Genomic DNA, 21,537 nt, shown 5'->3' with positions numbered 1-21,537 from the left:
GGTTCGGTTCAAGTTGTAGGTTGGTCTGATTTGATTTTCGTGTTTAGTGTTCAAGTTATTTTGGTTAAGTTCGATTTTCATATTGAAAAAAATTAAAATAACTGAATCGATCAAAATATTAAAAATGGTGTTATTTTATATTTTTTAAATTTTTTGTAATTTTTCAATTGAATTGATTTTTTAAATTTGAGCATGTATTCAGTCGGTTTTATTTTTGAAATCAACTAAATGCTCACCCTTGAATCGGTCCAATGAATTGATACATTTAAATACTCTAAAAGATTATCAAATAAATTAATTATACACTTTTGGACGACTCATCGTGATTTATAGTCACTTGAACAACCTTGGTGTGCATAGTCAGAAATGGAATACTAAATTGCCTAAAAAAACTCTAATTTCAGGAAACAAGTTATACAAAATTTATTCTGCACATGAGAATCAATTGACACGAATGATACATTTGATATAACTTAAAATAAAAATTAAATTTAAGCTTATGAAAAGTTTGTAAAGTATTTGATACAAAATATAAAAAAATGTTTATTAACGAACGTTTGGCTTCCTTAGAAACCAAATGCTATTTTAAAAAGTGTTGGGAGAAGTCTAAAACATGGGCTGAACTTTTTAAAAGCTATTTATAGCTTTGTGACAAAATGCATAAACTTTTTAACAAAGTTATAGTAACCAAAACTAAGTAAAAAACTTATATAAAGTAAGTCATAATTTAACTCTTTTTTTTTTCTCGTGCATTTAAAAATTTGAGATACCATAAAATTGTAAGTTTTATTTTATTTTTATATAATTGCCTATATCTATTATAGGAGCTAGGTCTCAATATTTTACTTGCAACAAATTTATTCATGTATTTAGATTGGATCAAAGTAGACCGTGAGTTTTAAAGAGAGTGAGACGGTCTAAGCCAAAAATTATTTATAATCGATAATTCATCGAATTTTTCGCGTTATAAATATATTTTAAATAAAAGATAATTATAAAAAAAAAAAAAACAATATGTTCTAGAAGGATAGCTGTGATCCATTCCTTCTAGGGCTTCGGCCGTCCTTATACCCAAGAAAATAGCAAATGACATTGTTGTCCAAAAGCATGCTCTGTGTTTGGCTTATATGTTGAATGGCCCAACCAGCCAGCACATACGTCGACACTCCAAGCACGACTCTACTCTCTCTCTCTCTGCACATGCAAACGCTCTGAGCAGCCGACTATCGCCGTCTCTCGCCATCTCTCTCTCAAGGTACAGTCCACGATACTCTCTGAAATCTAAATTCCGAAGCATTTCCGTTTCCGCATTTTGAACTCCGTTTCGTCTGCACATTTGTGTTTATGCAAATGCGTGTGTTTCGAATGCGTTGAAGGTTGCGTGGAGTTTTGTGATTGTGCTTTTGTTTGTGCCTACGATAGTGTGGAATTGAAGAAGAATGTGGAGGCTTAAGATCGCGGAAGGCGGAGGGAATCCGTGGCTGCGGACGACGAACGATCACGTCGGGAGGCAGGTTTGGGAGTTCGATCCCAAGCTCGGATCGCCGGAAGAGCTTGCGGAGATCGAAAATGTGCGCCGGAACTTCACCAATAACCGTTTCCTGAAGAAACACAGTTCAGATCTCATGATGCGCATTCAGGTTCGTCCACGCACCCTTTGCTTCTCCCAAATGTCTGGAAGCACAAGTCCTAATGCGTAGGTAAATGTTCATATAGAAGACTACTGAAATTAGTTAATTCTTTGATCAAATTAGTTAGTTATTGTTGTGGTAAATGTTCATATGGAAGAAGACTACTGAAATTAGTTAATTATTATTGTGATATGTTGTGTTGTATTTTTGGCAATTATTTTGATCGCTCTCTGGGAACACAATGGTTCAACCATTTCCACGGAAGCATATGTACATTTGTATTCACTGGAGGCTTGACTGTTGTGTGAAATAGAGGAAGGAATTAAAAACTGGGTTTTAGTTAAGAAATTCCCGCCCTAAAAAAAAACGAAAATAAAATCCACAAGTGTGAGTACCTTGGTCCAATTGCTTTAACGTAGGTCGAGCCAGCAAGGAGGACATCTACTGGCACCCATCTTTTAAAAATCCACTACAACATTTTTGTGCTTGAGGGTTTTGTGAGACCGTGACTTAGAGACATTTGTTTACAAATATGACATAAACTCATATATTGGTGGGAGACTCTTACATATAAAGAATTATAAGGACTTTATAGAAGATCAGACTGATGATAGAAATGACTAGTGTGCTAGAATCCATATAGCGGATGGGATTAAGGCTTGATATGTTGTTGTGCATGAAGTAATTTGGCTTCCAAACACTCTCTATTGGAGGTTTAATAGTTGTTTTGTTGGGATTTTGTAGCTTCCTTTACTAATGCATCTTATTGGTTCTCGAAGTCTAGGAATGTTAGGGTTTCTCAGATGCAAGTTTTTCTGAATTTGCTGCAGCTTGTTCAGAGTCACATCCCCTTTGCCGTTGTCTATATAATATTATTTTCTCTTGTTAACTTGTGTGTGTGTGTGTGTTGTTGGGGGGGGGGGGGGGGGGTTGGACCGTGACTATATTATTCAACTCTTCAGCGAAACAATGCAAAGAGCACTTTTTTCTGGGTAGCTGCAGCGAAAGGAGTAAACTATTTCTAGGCTCTAGGCTCTAGGCTTTTGAATTGCATTGGGCTTTGAAGGAGGGAAAACTAAATTTCTTGCTTGAAACATTATCATTGGTAACAAGATGAAATTTGCTCTCTCTCTCTCTCTCTCTCTCATGCACACACACACACACACACACACACACGCAGAATCTATCTGATTTTGTTTCTTCCTGTCTTTGAGTTGTAAGATGAGACGTGATTTTCAACCTTAGTGAGTTGAAAATGATGAATGAGATAGTTATTGGATAAGCAATTGTGTGAAACTATAATTTCCAGTCACATATATTAAGGGGAAAAAGTAAAACAAAAACGAAAAGTGTCTTCCAATTTCGTTTTCTATATGAATCTTATTGTATAACACAATTCAAAATGTAGTTTTCCAAGGAGAATCCAAGTGAGATGCTTCTGCCACAAGTCAAGTTGAAAGAAATGGAAGATATCACGGAGGACCATGTCACAACCACGCTCAGAAGAGCAATCCGTTTTCATTCAACTATCCAGGCACACGATGGGCACTGGCCAGGAGATTATGGAGGTCCTATGTTTCTAATGCCTGGACTGGTACGTGCTTATTTACCTGTTGTAACATTCTCACCATGTCATTCGTTGAAGGCAGATTCTGTAAAGCTGCAGATTTCTTCTTCAATTATGCAACAGATGTTAGTACATATGGTATATTGCTATTGAATTTGGTTTAAGAAAAGGATAATATGCAATTCTAACATCCTCATGCTCATATGTGTATAGGTTATTACTCTGTCTGTTACGGGGGCATTGAATGCAGTGCTGTCCAAAGAACATAAACTTGAGATGTGCCGTTATATTTACAATCATCAGGCAAGAATAGTTTAATGTAGCACCAGAACCCGTTATGAATGGTCTATATCCATTTTATTTGAGATACTTTATTTTCCTAGAACTTTTCCTTTTCTATGTTTCTTGCTACTCTGCTCACCTAAAATTTCTACATGTTGACAACGTAATTGCAGAACAGAGATGGGGGGTGGGGCTTACACATTGAGGGCCCCAGCACCATGTTTGGTACTGTCTTGAGCTATGTCACTTTGAGATTACTTGGTGAAGGAGCTGATGATGGGCAGGGGGCAATGGAGAAAGGACAGAAGTGGATTCTAGACCATGGTGGTGCCACTAACATAACATCATGGGGAAAAATGTGGCTTGCAGTTGAGTCTTGAAACTTTTTCTTGTTTTCTTAAGTGCTTTTTTGTTGAACTATTTGCATGAAACCTGGGCATTCATTTAATTCATCTATCTATTTTCTTTCTTTCTTTCTTTTTTTTCCATGGTAATAAGGTACTTGGAGTATTTGATTGGTCTGGCAATAATCCTTTACCCCCTGAGATATGGCTTTTGCCTTATGCTCTCCCATTCCATCCAGGTCAGTGATTATTTGTGCTCTACTTAGATGTCAATTTTCATTTTTGCTGCTCCCTTGAGTAATGCAATCTATCTGTCCTGTCATGGATCAAAAGAATGGAGTTTATAGTTCATTACAGAGAACTGCTAGTTCCTCCAATATTTGCTATCAGAAAATAATACTTACAATCTTTTGGATCGAAGTAGTATACACTGAGCAGACAGCAATGAATGTCTGCAAAGATATCTGGTGCGAAAAGAACTCCATTTGATGTTTTATTTCTTATGGACATAATTGCTGTTGATGGAATATTTGAACTGTCTCCTGTATTGGGTTTTCTGATGGGAATGCCTTGGGCTTCAGTTTACCTGGTTCCCTCCTGTATGCAGGTCGGATGTGGTGTCACTGTCGGATGGTTTACTTGCCTATGTCATACTTATATGGGAAGAGATTTGTTGGTCCAATGACACCTACTGTTTTGGCTTTGAGAAAAGAGCTCTTTAGTGTCCCTTACCACGAAATAGATTGGAATAAAGCGCGCAGCCAATGTGCAAAGGTTCGTAAGGGTGGTCTTTATGTCTATCAAAACGATAATACATGTCTACTAGTGATGGGACTTTAGTTTTTTATGATGGTACTTTAGAAGTGTTAAAGTGTGTACCTTTCTGCAACAACAAAGTTTCACTGTAGATCATTGAAAGTTTATATGTTTATATGTTTTCTACAAGCATGAGGGTATTGAGAATAATTGAAAGAGCACAAGAGCATTTGCAACAAACCCAATGGGTAGCAGTAGTACATGATCCTATTCAGACACAGTGTAATGGAGGCTTGATAAAGAAGTAGCATTTTAGTATGTACTGTAACTGAAAAGTTATTCAAAAATGGTGTGCGTCTTCTTTCTTTCCCGCAGCTAATTCTTTTCTTTTGAACTATATTAGGTGGAGCCCCAACTTCTTTCTGATCATATGATTTGTTTACAATGGAAGTTCTAACTAATTGAAGAGCACTCTGGATTTCATAACTTGTTGTCCTTGTCCTTGTATCCGCATTGCGGATTCTTAAAGATTAACAACAACAACATACCAAGCCTTTATCCCATTATGTGGGGTCAAATACATGAATTCTAGCTCTCCAATCATTTCTATCTATAGCCTTATCTTCTGTAAGGCCCTTATAAGTATCTTATTGGCACACTAAATTTAGCACCACCCATTGTACTTAAGAATTAGTCGGTCGTCTCCTAAATCAGGTTGCCATGACCATGAAAGGTACTAAACATAATGCTGAGTGATCTTTTACCTTTAATGGGTGTAAAGAGGTACATTGACCAAACATGTGATGTAGGTGTACCACAGATCCATTCATCTCTTGAGCAATAGCGTACTCTTTTTGGATGGCCCAGGCCACATAGCTTGGGTGTTACTGGCCTTCTAACCGACCTCTCACATGAGTGTTGGTTGGGCTTGACTTGGTTTGGTTTTGAAGGGAGAGCAAAGTAAGGGAGAGAAGGCACAAATATGTATGTGTGCATCCATAAATCCTACACCCACAAGAAGACAATAATAATACGCTAGAGTCACCAGTGTTTCAGTGTCCTAGGAGATTAAAATGTTTCAGCCTTTACATGGAAGCAAATAAAAAGTTTTCTGCATTGGTTCAGTTCATGAGGCGTATCTTGGAGATAAAACCTAGCTATTTTAAGTGTGTTGATGTCATTGAATGCATTTTTCTGAATATATATCAACAAAGACAATAACCTCATAATAAGTCAAACAAAAACATGTCTTCTTTAGTGCTTCTTTTCCATTATCTTTGTACTCTTTCCAGTTGCTGATGCCTGCCCAGTGCCGGAAGGCCAAGGAAGTTGGCAACCTGATGAAAGGGGAGCTGGTGACCAAAGCCCCGGTGAATGGTGGTCATAACTATAATGGTGGCTGCATTAACCAAAGTTTTAGTTCTTTTCTTCTTGCAGGAAGATTTGTACTACCCTCACCCTCTAGTACAGGATTTGTTTTGGGCATCACTTGACAAGGCTGTGGAACCGATTTTAATGCGTTGGCCAGCGAAGAAGTTGAGGGAAAAGGCTCTTCGTACAGTGATGGAGCACATTCATTATGAGGATGAGAATACTCGTTATTTATGCATAGGGCCTGTAAATAAGGTATCACCATACGATTCTAAGTGGTATTTTTTCTTGTTCTGAGACTTCTATTTTTTTAACCTTATGCTACCTTTGCTGATTTTGCCTCTATTTGGAAGACTATAACTTTGCCTATGCCTACCCAATTTGGTGGTGAAATCTAGAAAATCCAACTAAATAAGGAGAGGCATTTCATGCATTCACTATTAGCAAGGGTCTGAATTTTCAAATGACTCGTCCACCCCCACTAGATGAAGAATTTACAGACAAATAGAATTTTATGGACTTTTCAAGGTGGATAACAGTTTTAATATCCAAGTTTGAATAAAGGGACTGGGAAAAATGATGCTGGCAGCTGAACATGGATCAAACATGGCATGGGCATTCTAACAAAAATTTTCCAAACAGTCAAGACATAATACCTGGGTGACACCACAACAAACAAGTATGTAGTTTTATATGCATCAATCATAACTCTTAACTATTTGCCTTTTTTTTTTTTTGAATTACAAACATCCTATGTATTGGAAATGAAGTGTCAACTAAATGAACCTAGGCATGTTTTAGGAGCAATATTCATGAACATATTAGAAGTTTTGGTTTAATTCTTAAAATTAAACTGTGTAAAAGGATAAATTAAGAGGTAACTCTCAACGTTTTCTTGTTTTATATGTGTATTAAGAAATGGGCATTTGGTTCACATTACACACAAGTATGTCCTTCAGGTGTCTGTATCTAGATAAACTAGAGAATCGGCACATTTGGGGTTCAACACATGTTTGGGATCTCAAAGCACCTCTTCTCTTGGAAGTTTTCTAACATTTCAGACTCTCAGATTAGTTAATTTGTTTGCTCTGATGTTTTCCTTCTTTTTCCTTTCTCCTTTATAGCAAATGGTACATTATCAATTGAAGGTTTTTTTTACATTTTTCCTTCTAAACTTTTTCAGGGTTTTATCTTAGTTTTTGGTCTAAATTGAGAAATTAATTAGGTTTCTCTACCTAATTTATTTGCTTTGTTCCATCTCTAAACTCAAATTTGAAACTCAGGTGCTTAATATGCTTTGCTGTTGGGTGGAAGATCCAAATTCAGAGGCGTTCAAGTTGCATCTTCCCAGAATCCATGACTATTTGTGGCTTGCTGAGGATGGCATGAAAATGCAGGTTTTGGATACTTCCATAACATCCTTAATAACTCGGAGGCATTATAAAGGTTATGATGAATGCTAAAACTGCCATGCCAAATGTTTGGATCACTTCTCTTTCTATCATATATCAGTAGGGAGCTAGGAACTTCATAATTCCCTTCATGCATAATATTCATGGAAAGTCTGTGTTTCTATTTCTATTTTATGTGAAAATTCCCCTTGTTGCACATGTTGCCACTACTATAGTGAATGCACGAATCTGTTGCAGGGTTATAATGGTAGTCAATTATGGGACACTGCTTTTGCTGTTCAAGCAATTGTCTCAACAAACCTTGCTGAAGAATATGGTCCAACACTTAAGAAAGCACATGGATACATAAAGAAATCACAGGTGGTTCTCAATTTTAGTGAATTGTGATTGTCTAATACCATACTATGTTCTATTTATTGAATTAGTTTGCTTTGATTACCCCCCTTCTATTTTTGTTTGACTTACTTTTCTTCGTTTTAAAGGTTTTAGATGATTGCCCAGGCAATCTTGATTCTTGGTACCGCCACATTTCAAAAGGTGCTTGGCCTTTCTCAACTGCTGATCATGGATGGCCCATCTCTGACTGCACAGCTGAAGGATTGAAAGTAATACTTGATCAACATGAAAAATTTTCATTTTCTAATCTTATTCTTTGTTTTAAATTTGAATTTCTTTTTCAGGCCGTTCTCCTATTGTCAAAACTGCCATCAGATATTGTTGGTGAACCAGTAGATGCAAAACGGTTATATGATGCTGTAAATGTTATTCTTTCTCTACAGGTAAATTAAATTATAATCTATCTAAGCAATTCTTGTTAGTTTATCTGTCTAAGCATTTCCCATTGTATTTGCTTTCATCCTAGAAAGGGCATGCGACATCCTGTCTCCCTCACAGGCTACACCTATCTTGTTAATTTACCTTGGCATGGGTTGATGTGATTGTGACCTGCCATATCCCGTGGACTGACCTGAATCACAAGGCCTGAAGCTTGTGATGGGTGTGAAATTACTCAATGAGTAAGATTTACCTTTTATTTTAATTGTGCAGGAGCTCCACCTTTGAAGTGTGTTTCTTCTCATTTTCAATTCCTTAGGGTTAATAGCCAATATGACCAATTGGCTTCCCCTCCACTGTTGAGAGAGTTCACATGCCATTAGCACAAAACCTGGTTAAGGCTGCTGATTTTCTTGGCCATCTTTTTTCAGTGAAGCAACAACAATTTGTTTTTTTTTTCTTTATAAGACAAAGTAATATTGATTAAAAGGTCATCCCTAGTGACTTAGCCAAAAAAAAATAAAAAACGAAGTTCATGCCCAATGCATGAGGCTCCCTGCTTTGAAAGGTTCATATTATATTTGTATGCAACCTTCCCTCTGCTTTTTTGTCATAAGGTTGTTTCCATCTGGTTGCTGAGGAGCAACCTTACCGTTGCTACTAAGGCTCACCCTGAAACTAATAAGTGAAAACAGATCATGAGAAAATCTGTTTGCTTGAAATTTTTTGGGGCTGAGAGATGAATAGGCATGCAAAGAAGCTTATGCAAGAGAGCAATATACATTCCATATAGGTCTTCTGTTTCAGAGTTTGCTTGTGTGCCCCCTGTTGTAGTCTGGCATTAAATTTTGTTTTGTTCTGTCAATTATTTTCCAAGTATTTTATCCCATAATATCAAAATTCTTATTGCAGTTTTTCTTCTATTTGATTCAGAAGTGTAATTTATGAATTCTGATAAGTTCTTCTTACCACTTGCAGAATAGTGAAGGTGGCTTTGCAACATATGAACTGACAAGATCCTATCCTTGGTTGGAGGTATCCTCTGTTAATTGTTTGTGCACTTTTATGAATTGTATATTTTACTGACTTGAATGTCATGTGGCACATGCCATCAGCATTTATTGATCACTTATTGGTAGATTGCTTTTATGTGTATTGCAGACTGGCCTTTTTTCAATTGAAACTGATGCTTGTGTCAGTGTTAATGTTGCCTTAGGGAACTCACTTATTGAGGTTTATTTTGTTTTCAATTGAAAATGGCTTGGATAGGTATGGAGTTTGATCTGAGAAAGTGGATCACCTACTAGATTCTGTCCCTTTTTTTTTGGGGGGGGGGGGAGGAGGTGTGGATATGAGAGCGCACTATATGTGTATAAAAATGGGTTATCCAGGTTTCTGTAAAAAGATGTGTCACAATCAGGAAGTTGTTCATAACAAGGTCTTAAATATGAGTTAGGTCCTTTTGTGGTTACCTAGTATAAAATATTTCACTACTGAACTTTCCTGCTTTTCCACCTGGATAAAAATAATTCTTCTTTTTTCTTTTCAGTTACTCAACCCTGCTGAAACATTCGGCGACATAGTTATTGATTATCCGTAAGATACCAGCTCCTTTATTATAATCCTTTCCAAATTGATTATGCACTGAATTTTATGGTGCATAACCAACTAGAACTATTATGTAGCTACGTGGAATGTACCTCAGCTGCCATTCAAGCTTTGACATCATTTAAAAAATTATACCCTGGGCACCGAGGCAAAGAAATAGAACAATGTATCAAAAAAGCTGCTGAGTTCATTGAAAAGATACAAGCAGAGGATGGCTCATGGTTAGTTTTCTTTTTTGTTTTTTGTCCATGTTTTTGTAGGAAACTCATTGAGTTAATGTATGCCTGGTTGTTCACTTTGTGTTGTGCCATTTTTGATCTTTTCTTAACCATTGATCAGGGGAATGTGAGGTGCCTATGCTATGTTTTCCTAATAACCTCCACCACTATCTTTAATAATTTGCCATCAGAAAATAATTGACATTTGTAGTTTCTCAACAGGTATGGATCTTGGGGAGTTTGCTTCACTTATGGCACATGGTTTGGAGTAAAAGGATTGGTTGCTGCTGGAAGGAACTATCATAACTGCCTTAGCATCCGTATGGCTTGTGATTTTCTATTATCCAAACAGCTTGTTTCTGGTGGATGGGGAGAGAGTTATCTGTCATGTCAAAACAAGGTTAGCTTGTAATATTTGCATCTTGTTTTATCTCTAAAGCAGGGCCAGCTCTTTTTTGCTCTTATAATTAGCAATATTCATCTATTTGCTTCTCTTAGACTTAGAGTAACAACGGCTTTTTTTTTTTTTTGGTATTAGAGAAGGAGTACAGAATGTTGTTAAAATGGTGTCATCTACGAAAGAGTGCCAAAAGTATGAAAGTGTTTCTACCATTTTGGTGAAAATTGATTGATTTCCCTATTAAGTTATGGATCTCCTTCCCTAGGGGCTGCAAAATTTCTGCAATTGAAGAGTTAGCATTAAAGGAGAAATATTCATGGAAAAAGAAAGAATGCATGTATATTTTATATGCAAATCTCAATACACAGTTTTTCTTCTAAACCCTGATACATGAAAATCCTGAACACAAAACATTTCAGATATTTCCATGTTGGTGATATTTGTATTGGAATAAAATAATCTGTGTATTCTCTAAAATGTATAGGCAAGATATATATACAAGAGTATACTAAGTACCCTAATTACAGTATTACCCTTACTATATACACTTCAACACTCCCCCTCAAACTAGAGCATATATATTAAGCATGCCCGGCTTGGTACAAATGTCACTCATATGAAGTCCTCTGTGTGACTTAGTGAGTAACTTAGCCAATTGATCATTGAAGCCCTCAAATGTTGTAACAACATTCCCAAAAAATAGTGGTGTTCAATTGGTCCAGACTGGCCCTAGACCGGACCAGAATCGGAATTGGTAGAAATTTTGGACTGAAGACCAGACCGTACAAGGGTGGACTGGACCAGACCAAACCGGTTTAGTCTGATCCGGTCCGGTCCGGTCTGGTATGGTCCTATTAACTTTGTATGCATATACAGCAGTATGTATTGCTGCTATAAATACAGTATACATGGCAATACAAGCTATATTTACTGTTGTATTTACAGCAGTATTATACTTGGTATACAGCAGCAAAACTGCTAAATACTTATGTTGGGTTTTGCATTGAGAAATCTGTCTAGAAGGTTTAAAAGAACAGAAGATCCCTCTAGTGAATGGAAGCGGCTGAATATTTTAAGTTAGGAAGAGGCTAGCTTAGGTGTTTTATTATAAGGGATATTTTAGTCTGTGTAGGCAAAATATAAAGCCTTGTAATTACTGCCTCCAACCCTCTATAAATAGAAGGCTTAGGGCGAGGCAGTCGGACACTCAAATTGATTCATTCATTCACTGTCAACGAGCGCTGAAAAGGAGAGGAAAGTCTAGATTAGATAGTCTTTGTAATCTCGCGATTGAAGTGCTCGTGTGAGAGGGAGTTCTTGTACTTATTCTTTCATTGGATTTCTAGTGGATTGCTCTCGGACCAAGGCTGGATGTAAGATTGCTCACTGTAATCTGAACCAGGATAAACATCTTGTCTCTTGTGTGGTTTGGTTGTCTCTTTCCTTAAACTCTTTACTGTTTTCAATTTCAGTTTTCATATTTCTGTTGTTGATTTGATTTCGGGTGAGGAGTGTGAGAGATTGGCAGTACAAAGCATTGATTGAGTTATCTAAGGCGCTTCTAAATTCTAATCTTAACAACTTAGTATAATACTGCTGTATTACATATATATATATATATAGTAATTTAATCACATTCAGTCCAAAATTGGGACTGGACCAGACCAGAACGAAGACTGATTTTTCAAAATTTTCAGACCAAAGACCGGACTGAACTTATTCGGTCTTTGGACTGGACCGGGCTTTTCCTTTGGTCTGGTCTGGTTTTTAAGTCTAAATCAAAATTTGAACACCCCTACCAAAAAGCACCTTCTCTCTCATAAAATGGTACTTGATCTCAATGTGCTTGATTCTCTCCTAAAATATAGGATTGAAGCAATGTACATCACAGCTTGATTGTCATACTTCAACTGCATAGATTTGACCTTAATGACTTCTAACTCCTCAATTAATTGTTTCAGCTACAGTAACTCACAAGTTGTTAGGGCTATTACGCATTGAACCTAGCAACAACACTTTATTTCTTACTCTTCCAAGAGACAAAGTTGCCACCAACAAAAACACAGTATCTAGATGTGGATCATTTGTCTGTAGGAGATCCCACCCAATCAACATCTGTATATCCTCCAATTTGGTTGTGTCTATAATCTCGTTACATCACATCACGACCAAGGGCACCTTTAATATATCGAAGAATATGAATTACTGCATTTTAATGGTTGTCACAAGATGAAACTAGAAACTGACTTACTATGCATACTCACAGCAAATGAAATATTAGAACGAGTGACTGTGAGGTAATTGAGCTTGCCAACTAATCGACGATAGCACCAAGGGTTAGAAATAATCTCTCCTTACCTTGGAAGCAACTTGATATTTGGGTCCATAGGAGTCTCTATAGGGTTATATCAAAGCATGCCTATCTCCTCAAGCATATCTAACGCGTACTTCCTTTGAGAAATATAGATTCTCTACTTTGACTAAGCCATTTCAATACTAAGAAAATATTTCAAGGGGACCTAAATCCTTAGTCTGAAATTGTCGTTAAAGGTGAGCTTTTAACTCAGTGATACTAACAACACCATTCCCTATAATAACTATATCATTAGCATATACCACCGAGAGAATATGTTGACCAAATTGAGAGTGATAAAAGACAAAATGATTAGCTCCACTTTGAGTGAACCCCAACTTCAAAACAACTGAATTGAATCTACCAAACAAAGCTCGAGGAGATTGCTTTAAGCCATATAAGAATTTTCACAAGTGATACACCAGGCCAGACTCTCCTTGAGCAACAAACCTTGGAGGTTGCTCCATATACACCTCCTTTAAATTACGACGACGGAAATCATTCTTGACATCGACTTGATGGAGAGGCCAATGGAGCATAGCAGCAAGCAATAAGAAAAGACAAACAGAGGAGATCTTGTCAATAGGAGAAAAGGTGTCCCCATAATCAAGGCCAAAAATTTGAGTATATCCTTTGGCTACAAGGTGAACCTTGAAGCGATAAATGTGGCCATTAGGGCCAACCTTGACAGTAAAGTTGAATGACATCCAATAATTGATTTACCCTTTGGAAGAGGTACTAAGTCCCAAGTTCCATTAAAATGTAAAGCAATCATTTCTTCGGCCATAACATCTTGTCGTCCTAAATGGGATAGGGCTTTTGTAACTGTTATACCTAGGGTCTCTGGAACTATTTTCTTGAACAAGAATTCTACCACACTTACTCTCACACACTCACTGATATGATTTTAGGAATAGATTTAATAGAGTCAACAGAAAATAATAAACAGAAACAAAATTAAAAGAATAAGAATACACAAACAAAAAAGCAAACCACACATCCACAAGAACATCGAGATTATCCTGGTTCATGCCAATTGAATTGGCACTGCATCCAGCCTTAAGAACCCTCTAAGAGCAGCCTTCTTTGATTCAAAAAGAATGATCCTAGTACATCAGTTGCACCCCCTCGATTACAAGCCTTCTCTCAAGATTACAAAAGCTATTCTAAAACACAGCCTTTCCTCTCTCAAAACTTTCTTGAGAAACAACTGAAATTATTCGCTTAATGCCTATAGAATATTTAGCGCGGCAATTCCTAGGCTATTAAAGAATGGATATTATCAGTTTTACCCCCAGCTTGACAGCTATTTACAAGAGAGTCCACCGCCAATCTCTACCTTCTAAAATCGCATAATAACCTATACAAAAATACTGTTGTCACTGCCTCAATACTCTAGACAAAACTCTAACAATAACAATCTCAGGAAGAGAGGCAAAAGATAAAGAAGAGCTAAAAGCAGAATACCTAGGAGATAAACAGCGATAATTAACCATTGATAAGTGAAGCAGATCTGCACCAGATCTGCCGGTGTGAAGGTGAGCAGCACTGGTGAGAAGCGCACGGCCTGGTGAAGATGACAGCAGTTGGTGAACAACGCCAACGAAGTGTACGGCGGCTGTGGCATTACTAGTTAGGATTAGGGTTAGGGTTTGGCTTTGATACCATGTAGAGGAATAAAATAATATGTGTATTCTCTAAAATGTATAGGCAAGATATATATTCAATTATATACAAAGTACCCTAATTACAATATTACCCTTACTATATATACTTATACACTTCAACAATATTCATGGATGAACAAACCATAACTTTTGGGAAATGCAACTTCCTAGAGAAAAGGAAGTTAATAATTCCTCGTGCTAAAATGGTAGAGGCATTTCAGGTCGATGAACTTTATGTATGTCAGTTAAGAGAGCACGATGACGTCAAATATGTTGCTTTTAATGTTTGAGATGATAATTACGAATTTCCATATGCAACATATTTATGCTAATGCTATTTGGAGGCTATTGTCAATGCTAATGTTGTACAACTCATTTTTCTGTAAGTAGTCACTTTGGGGTGCCCTGTGATAAATGATACCCATATTATTTCTCATTTTTTTTAGTATATTCCTCAAGATAAATTCATTTGGCATTTCCTGGACAACAGGTTTATTCCAATCTTGAGGACAAGAGGTCTCATGTAGTAAATACTGGATGGGCTATGTTGGCTCTCATTGATGCTGGCCAGGTAAACACAATTTCTCTTCAGTGCTTGCCTCGGTGTATAGGCTCGCATCCTGTTTTGGCATTTGATAAGTTAAAACCTTTTTGCACATCTAAACTGGCATTTCCAAAATTAGAAGATTGTTCTTTAAATATCAGTTTGGATTTACTTAGCAAATATGTATGTGTGTGTGGGAGTCTGGATTCCTTGTGTGAAAATGTTGAGAAGATGATAATGTTGCTCACTGAAATGTCCAATGTGGAATATTCATATGTATAGATAAGACAAAAATTATGAAATTATATTGACTTAATACATATAGAGGCCCCTCAACAATTAAAAAATATGGTATTTGGTCTTTGAAATGCAAAAGGTCAATAATTGGTATCTAAACTATTAAAAATTGTTGTTTTAAGTCCTTGTTGTGACAACTTGTTAACGCATGCACACACCACCTGTTTCTGCGAGTGAATGCCATGTTAGCAAGATACATCAGATTAGATTTAATACATAGATATGACATTTGGTCTTTTAACAATTAAAAAATTTTGACATTTTGTTCCTAAAATGAAAAATAGACCAAATTTAATAAAAAAAAGACCTAAATTTCATACAAGCCCTAAAAATATTAAACAAAATGACCTAAATTTCATAAAAACACCTAAAAATAATAAAACAAGGCCAAAATTTTATAAAAAAAAAAACCTACAAATTTCATAAAAAAGAGCTAAAATATTTTTAAAAAGACTTAAATTTCATAAAAAGACCTAAAAATTTCATAAAAAATACCTAAAGATAATAGAAAAACACCTAAATTTCATAAAAAGACCTAAAAAAATATACCTAAATTTCATAAAAGACCTAAAAATTTCTTTAAAAAAAGATCTAAAAATATTCAAAAAAGACCTAAATAAAAAATAAAAAATTGAACTCAGGTCTTTTTATGGAATATAAAATGAAATTTAGGTTTTTTATTATTTTTAGATCTTTTAATAAAATTTGTAGGTCTTTTCTTCAATATTTTTAGGTCTTCTTTATGAAATGTTTAGGTCTTTGACGAAATTTAGGTATTTATGAATATTTTTTTGTCTTTTTTTATAAAATTTAAGTCTTTTTTTGGAATATTTTTAGGTCTTTTTATGAAAGTTTGTGGTCTTTTTTTAAAATTTAGCTCTTTTTTATTATTTTTAGGTCTTTTTATGAAATTCTTAGGTATTTTTAAGAAATTTAGGTATTTTTTTGAATATTTTTAGCGCTTTTTTATGAAATTTGTAGATCTTTTTATAAAATTTATGCTTTTTTGATTATTTTTAGGTTTTTTTTAATGAATTTTTTAGGTTTTTTTTAATGAAATTTAGGTTATTTTTTAAAATATTTTTAGGTCTTTTTTATTATTAAATTTGGTCCTTTCTTTTTTTTTTCCCCCTCATGGACCAATTGTCAAATTTTTTTAATTGTTGAGGGACCAAATATCATATTTATATATTAAGCTTAATCTGACGTGTCTCGCTAACATGGCCTTTTTTTATTTATTTATGTGATATGGTATCTTACATTGTATAGATAATGGGTCCGTTTACTCTCAATTACGATAAAAACTTAAACCAACAATTTTTAATAATTGAGGTACCGAATCTTGACATTTTACACTACAGGGACCAAACACCGTATTTTTTTATTGTTAAAGGATCCCCATATGTATGTTCCCAATTGTATTGCATAAACTATGCAAGATATGAAACAGCAGAAGTAATCAAATGTTCTTAAAAGATTGTGCCATGTCATTTATGTTGTGTAATTCTGTGTTAAAATGGAATGATATTCATGATGGTAAATGAAAGCAAGCATAAAAAATATTCTCTCTATAAAATGAGAAAAGACTAATTACTTAATGAGGATTTTAATTTATGAAACATATCAAATGAGGCTTTAGTTCCTATATGCAACCTTACACTTGCTTTTCTAGAAGGTTGTTTCCAATAAAGAGACTCTAGTTCCTTTCCCATCAAATTATCTAAAGGATGGCCCCAATGAACAAGGCTCGCCGATTTGTGTGGGTTGGAAAAATGTTATTTTCTACACAACCTAACACTTGCTTTTCAAAAAGACTGTTTTCCTCCACTCACCCTTTCCCATTCATTTATCTATTACAACAACATATCAAGCCTTAATTTTATTAAGTGGGGTCAGCTACATAAATTTTAGCTTGCCCATAGTTTGTATCCATGGGCATATCTTCTGTAAGACCCTTACAAACCATACCTAAAGAGTCTTTCTTGGTTATTCTCTACTTCTTTTCCTAATAACTTGTTCCATTCCATCCATTTTTCTCACAAAAGCCTCTACTAGTCTTTTCTCACATAACCAAATCATCTTCATCATGTCTCACACATCCATCTCTTCAATAGGAGGCACTCCAACCTTTTTATGTATAAATCTTTCCGATTTTATATTTTCTTGTATGGTCGCGCATCATCATAACATTTTTATCTCCATTATGCTCTTTTTTCACCAGTGTTGGTGCTTTACAGCTAGGATTCTGTGCCACACAAAGCTGATCATAATCACTTTGTGAAATTTTCATTTTAGCTTTAAATGAATCTTGCTATCACATGAAACTCCCCAAGAACTTTTTTATTTTAACCACCGTACCTTCATTTTATGAGTAACATCCTCATTTATCTCTCGATATTTTTGGTTGATTGATCCAAGATGTCTAAATTGATCTTCTTTTGGATTGACTTGATCTTCAAGTTTCACCATAACATTATCCACACTTAAATATTCAGTTTTCAATCAGCTCAACTTAAAACCTCTACATTCTAAAATATACTCTATATCTTGAGTTTAATGTTCATGCCTTCTTTTGTCTTATCTACTAAGACAATGTAATTTGCAAATAGAAACAGCATACACCAAGGTACGTCTACTTTAACATTTTTTTGGGTTCATCCATTGCTAGGACAAAGAGATAAGAGCTTAATATGAATTTTTTATGCAATCAAATTGTAATGGAAAAGCGTCAATATCTCCACATGTTCTAATATGTGTTTCCGCTGCATGATACATGACTTTAATAATCTATGGGTCCATTTGGTTCACGTATATGATATCACGGGATAAGCAATCAAAGACTGATTGTTTATTCTTGGGATTTTTAGTCCTAGACTTAAAGTGTTTGGTTAGCAGGACTACACTATGAGATATATTGTATTTAATCCTATTTTCTGTTTGATTAATGCAATGATAGACACATGATAATACGAAAATGACCAAAATACCCTTGTTATAAATTTTTAATTTTTAAAATTTTAAATGTTTAAATATTTATACTTGGGTAATAAAACAATCATTTCACTCATTATCCTATCCCTAGCTAATGTATCCCGCCCTGCCCCCCCTAGGGATTATGTTATCCCATGTCTGCCTAATACCTTATCCCATCTCATTAATTACCTCACGTTCATAAACACAAACCAAACATGGGATAACTTTTATCCACCAATTTATCTTTTCCTATCCCGCAAACCAAACAAACCCTATATGTATAAGGAATTCGTCTCTCTCTTCTCAAAGACCCTTCCATAAGACATGAGACTTTGTCATAAGTTTTTTCTAAATCTATGAAAATCATGTGTAAATCCTTTTATTTATTTCTATATCTTTCCATTAGGCACGTCAACAAGTATAGCTTAGTTTCTTTCCATTGTCAACTTACCACGCATGAAACCCGATTGATTTTTAGACAACTTAGTTTATTTTCTTAATTTTTGCTCAATCACTCTCTCCCAAAGTTCATAGTATGGCTCATTACCTTCATTTCTCTATAATTTTCTCAACTTTGAACATGTCTGTCATACTTACAATAGGCACTAAAGCGCTCCTCCTCCACTTTGCCCTTTTCTCCCGTGCATTTGGATGTTTTTATCAGGATATTTTCTGGTCCAACTACTTACCATTCTTCATCATTTTCAATGCTTGTATTATTTACTTTGGACGAAATAAAGCAAAAACATATGCTCTACCTGTTTTAAAAAATGCATGTTTTAAGTTATGTACATTTGAAATGCGATGTTACAATTTATCCAATCACTAACCAAGGAGCTGTGGCAATAGCTTCATCTCTTTTTAATTAATTTACTGAATCTTGATAGATTGTTTCTGCTTCATGCTCACCTTAGTTCTTTTCTGTATGTCACACGACCGGCTGTCTTGCCCATGCTAATAGGTTTTATATCACTTGCTTACGAACTAGATTTCCCTGAATCTTGTACCTATGGTGCAGGCTGAGAGAGATGCAACACCGCTGCACCGTGCAGCAAGAGTACTAATAAACTCGCAAATGGAGAACGGGGATTTCCCCCAGGAGGTAATTCTGCAATGCTCTCGGTGCTGTGTGAAGCTCTACTTCCTTTGGAAAACCTCGACTAACCAACCGCAATTCAATTGTCCTCTCTCCCTTGCAGGAGATCATGGGGGTCTTCAACAAGAACTGCATGATCACTTACGCTGCTTATCGATGCATTTTCCCTATTTGGGCTCTGGGAGAGTATCGTAGCCGGGTTCTTGGCGCTCAATGAAGCCTTCTTACCATCTTTGCTGCTGTTACTTGAGCATTTCCCACTTCTTCCGGTAACGCTCCCCGTTTCAGCTTTGTTTGCTATGCTTTTGAAAGTAGTGTTAAAGAGTACTTGCGGTAGTAGTGTCCCTTTAGAGGGCAGTACTACATTTTACAAGTGAACAGTGGTTTGTTAGTAGATGGCACTCCTTTCTCCATCAGTGATTCCCACAGCTCAGTCAGCAACTCCACTACTATCCACAGGTCCGGCCCTCAGACTTTAGAGGCCCTAAACGAAATTTTTTATGGGGCTCTACGACTATATTTAAAAATAAAATTAATATGAATAATTTTTATTATTATATAAAATTCATAATATTTTATTTTAAATTTACTCTTTTAACATTTTTAGATAAAAAATTAATAATTAAACTATTATAATTAATTTATTTCAACATATTTTTTAATAGACACCATTGTCAATTCATTAGTGTAAATTCACTAATAATAAAAGGGATTATAAATATTGAAATATATACCTAAAATTAATTGATAATTTAAAAGATAATAAAAAATTAAAAGATATATATGATAAATCATACAACGGGATGATGAGAATGAAAATAAAATTACTAAAGAAAATGCGTAGTTGTTAAATTGATTAGATTGAGGATCTACGTCTGCGCAGATTGATGATAAATGTCAATGAAAGTGGATGGATAAAAAATTGAAAATGAGAGAAACTGAGGAAGACAATGGAGTTGTGGTCATTGTTAGGCTCATGAAAATAGTTGTGATATAATCAAGAGATTGAGATTAATTTAAAATACATGAAATAATTGATAAACTCATTGGAATGTGATTGATTATTAATAAAGGAATATAAGAGATTAAGATTAATTAAAAATTATAATGATACTCATTGGATTCATTATTGATAAAAGAAAGGTAAAAGATTAAGATTAATTAAAAATTTATAATGGTTTGAAATAGATATGGTCTTTAGCGTCTCTTTAATTTTTAAATTTATTATTTTTAACTAATTTAAAATCTAAAAATTGAAATGGGCATGACCCCTAGTGTCTTGAAATGGGCATGGGTCCTAGGCAGCCTATGTTGGGCCTGGCTCTGACTATCCATTGCTGAATTATATTTGAAGAAAATGAGAAGTCTTGTGCTATGATGTACATAAATGCCTCAAGGATGCTATTTTGGCGTTGTTAAAATATTTTTCGTACCAAAATACAAAAATAATATATTTTTAGGTTATATTTACAATTTTAAAAACGTTACGAGGTCATTTTGTAACGTTAGCAAAATAGTGAAAACATCTTTTTAATTTAAAAATGTGTTTCCATACAATAATAAGTCATAGTTTATGGATGATAAAATTTATATTTATGTTTGTTTGAATGTATTATAAAATTTGTGTTTATTTTAAGATTGAATAATTTATTTTTATAAAAATTATATTTTTTATTTACTCATTTTTTTACATTTTTGTTTTTTACTTTATAAAAAATATATTTTTTATTTCGTATCATATTTATTTTTCATTTTATTTTTTGAGCAACCTAAATCTCGTAGACGATCACTGTTATTTGTTTATTAAGTGATTTATTCACCAAATTTGAATCCATACAATTTCTCTAAAAAAATGTCTTGGATCCATCCTTGCACGACTGTATCGTAGCTATTATAAAATTATAATTAAAAAATAATTAATGAATTAAAAATAATTAACAATGAAACACAATATTTGTTGAAACTTTAAAATTTTGGTTGCATCTAAATAAGATACTTTCTTTTATCTTTTAATATTTGTTGACACGTCAGCTTTTATTTTAGATTTTGCATGCAATGTGTCTCCCACTTGTTTGGCATAATAATTTTTAGTGGAATCCATTACTTTTAAATATCATATTATAATTTTATCATTTTGTATATCGGGAGAGAAAATTTGTAATAGAGTAATGAAATGTGTAGAAATTAGGAAGAGTAAAAGTCTTGAGAGTTAGAAAATCTTACTAACAAGCTTATTGAATAAGG

General features: G+C 34.7%; 1 protein-coding gene across 2 annotated transcripts; it reads left to right on the top strand.

Moving 5' to 3' along the window:
- Positions 1–1,094: 1,094 nt before the first annotated feature.
- Positions 1,095–19,709, top strand: LOC127806359 (cycloartenol Synthase). Of its 2 annotated transcripts, none has more exons than XM_052343589.1 (19): positions 1,095–1,255; positions 1,377–1,640; positions 3,040–3,225; positions 3,412–3,501; positions 3,654–3,848; positions 3,979–4,063; positions 4,432–4,598; positions 6,018–6,206; positions 7,235–7,348; positions 7,601–7,723; positions 7,846–7,968; positions 8,044–8,142; positions 9,116–9,172; positions 9,687–9,733; positions 9,823–9,966; positions 10,186–10,363; positions 14,874–14,954; positions 19,216–19,299; positions 19,397–19,709. In XM_052343589.1, exons 2-19 carry the CDS (start codon positions 1,440–1,442, stop codon positions 19,508–19,510), a joined length of 2,277 nt encoding a protein of 758 aa, XP_052199549.1. In that variant the 5' UTR covers positions 1,095–1,255; positions 1,377–1,439; the 3' UTR covers positions 19,511–19,709. The 2 variants fall into 2 exon arrangements, with proteins under 2 accessions (XP_052199549.1, XP_052199550.1); XM_052343590.1 differs by having other exon boundaries at positions 1,097–1,255; positions 1,423–1,640.
- Positions 19,710–21,537: the final 1,828 nt, after the last annotated feature.

This window comes from Diospyros lotus, chromosome 7 (genome assembly GCF_014633365.1).
Source record: "Diospyros lotus cultivar Yz01 chromosome 7, ASM1463336v1, whole genome shotgun sequence".
NCBI lineage: Eukaryota > Viridiplantae > Streptophyta > Magnoliopsida > Ericales > Ebenaceae > Diospyros > Diospyros lotus.
Note: the sequence above shows the minus strand (reverse complement) of the source record. Positions and strands in the feature narration are given on the sequence as shown.

What these genes read in the sequence shown, in the direction of transcription:
- LOC127806359 (XM_052343589.1), top strand. Translation starts at nt 1,440, where the DNA reads ATGTGGAGGCTTAAGATCGCGGAAGGCGGAGGGAATCCGTGGCTGCGG. An exon ending in TGCTCTCCCATTCCATCCAG is followed by an intron (nt 4,064 to 4,431) that starts GTCAGTGATTAT and finishes TCCTGTATGCAG; the next exon opens with GTCGGATGTGGTGTCACTGT. An exon ending in GCACAGCTGAAGGATTGAAA is followed by an intron (nt 7,969 to 8,043) that starts GTAATACTTGAT and finishes TTTCTTTTTCAG; the next exon opens with GCCGTTCTCCTATTGTCAAA.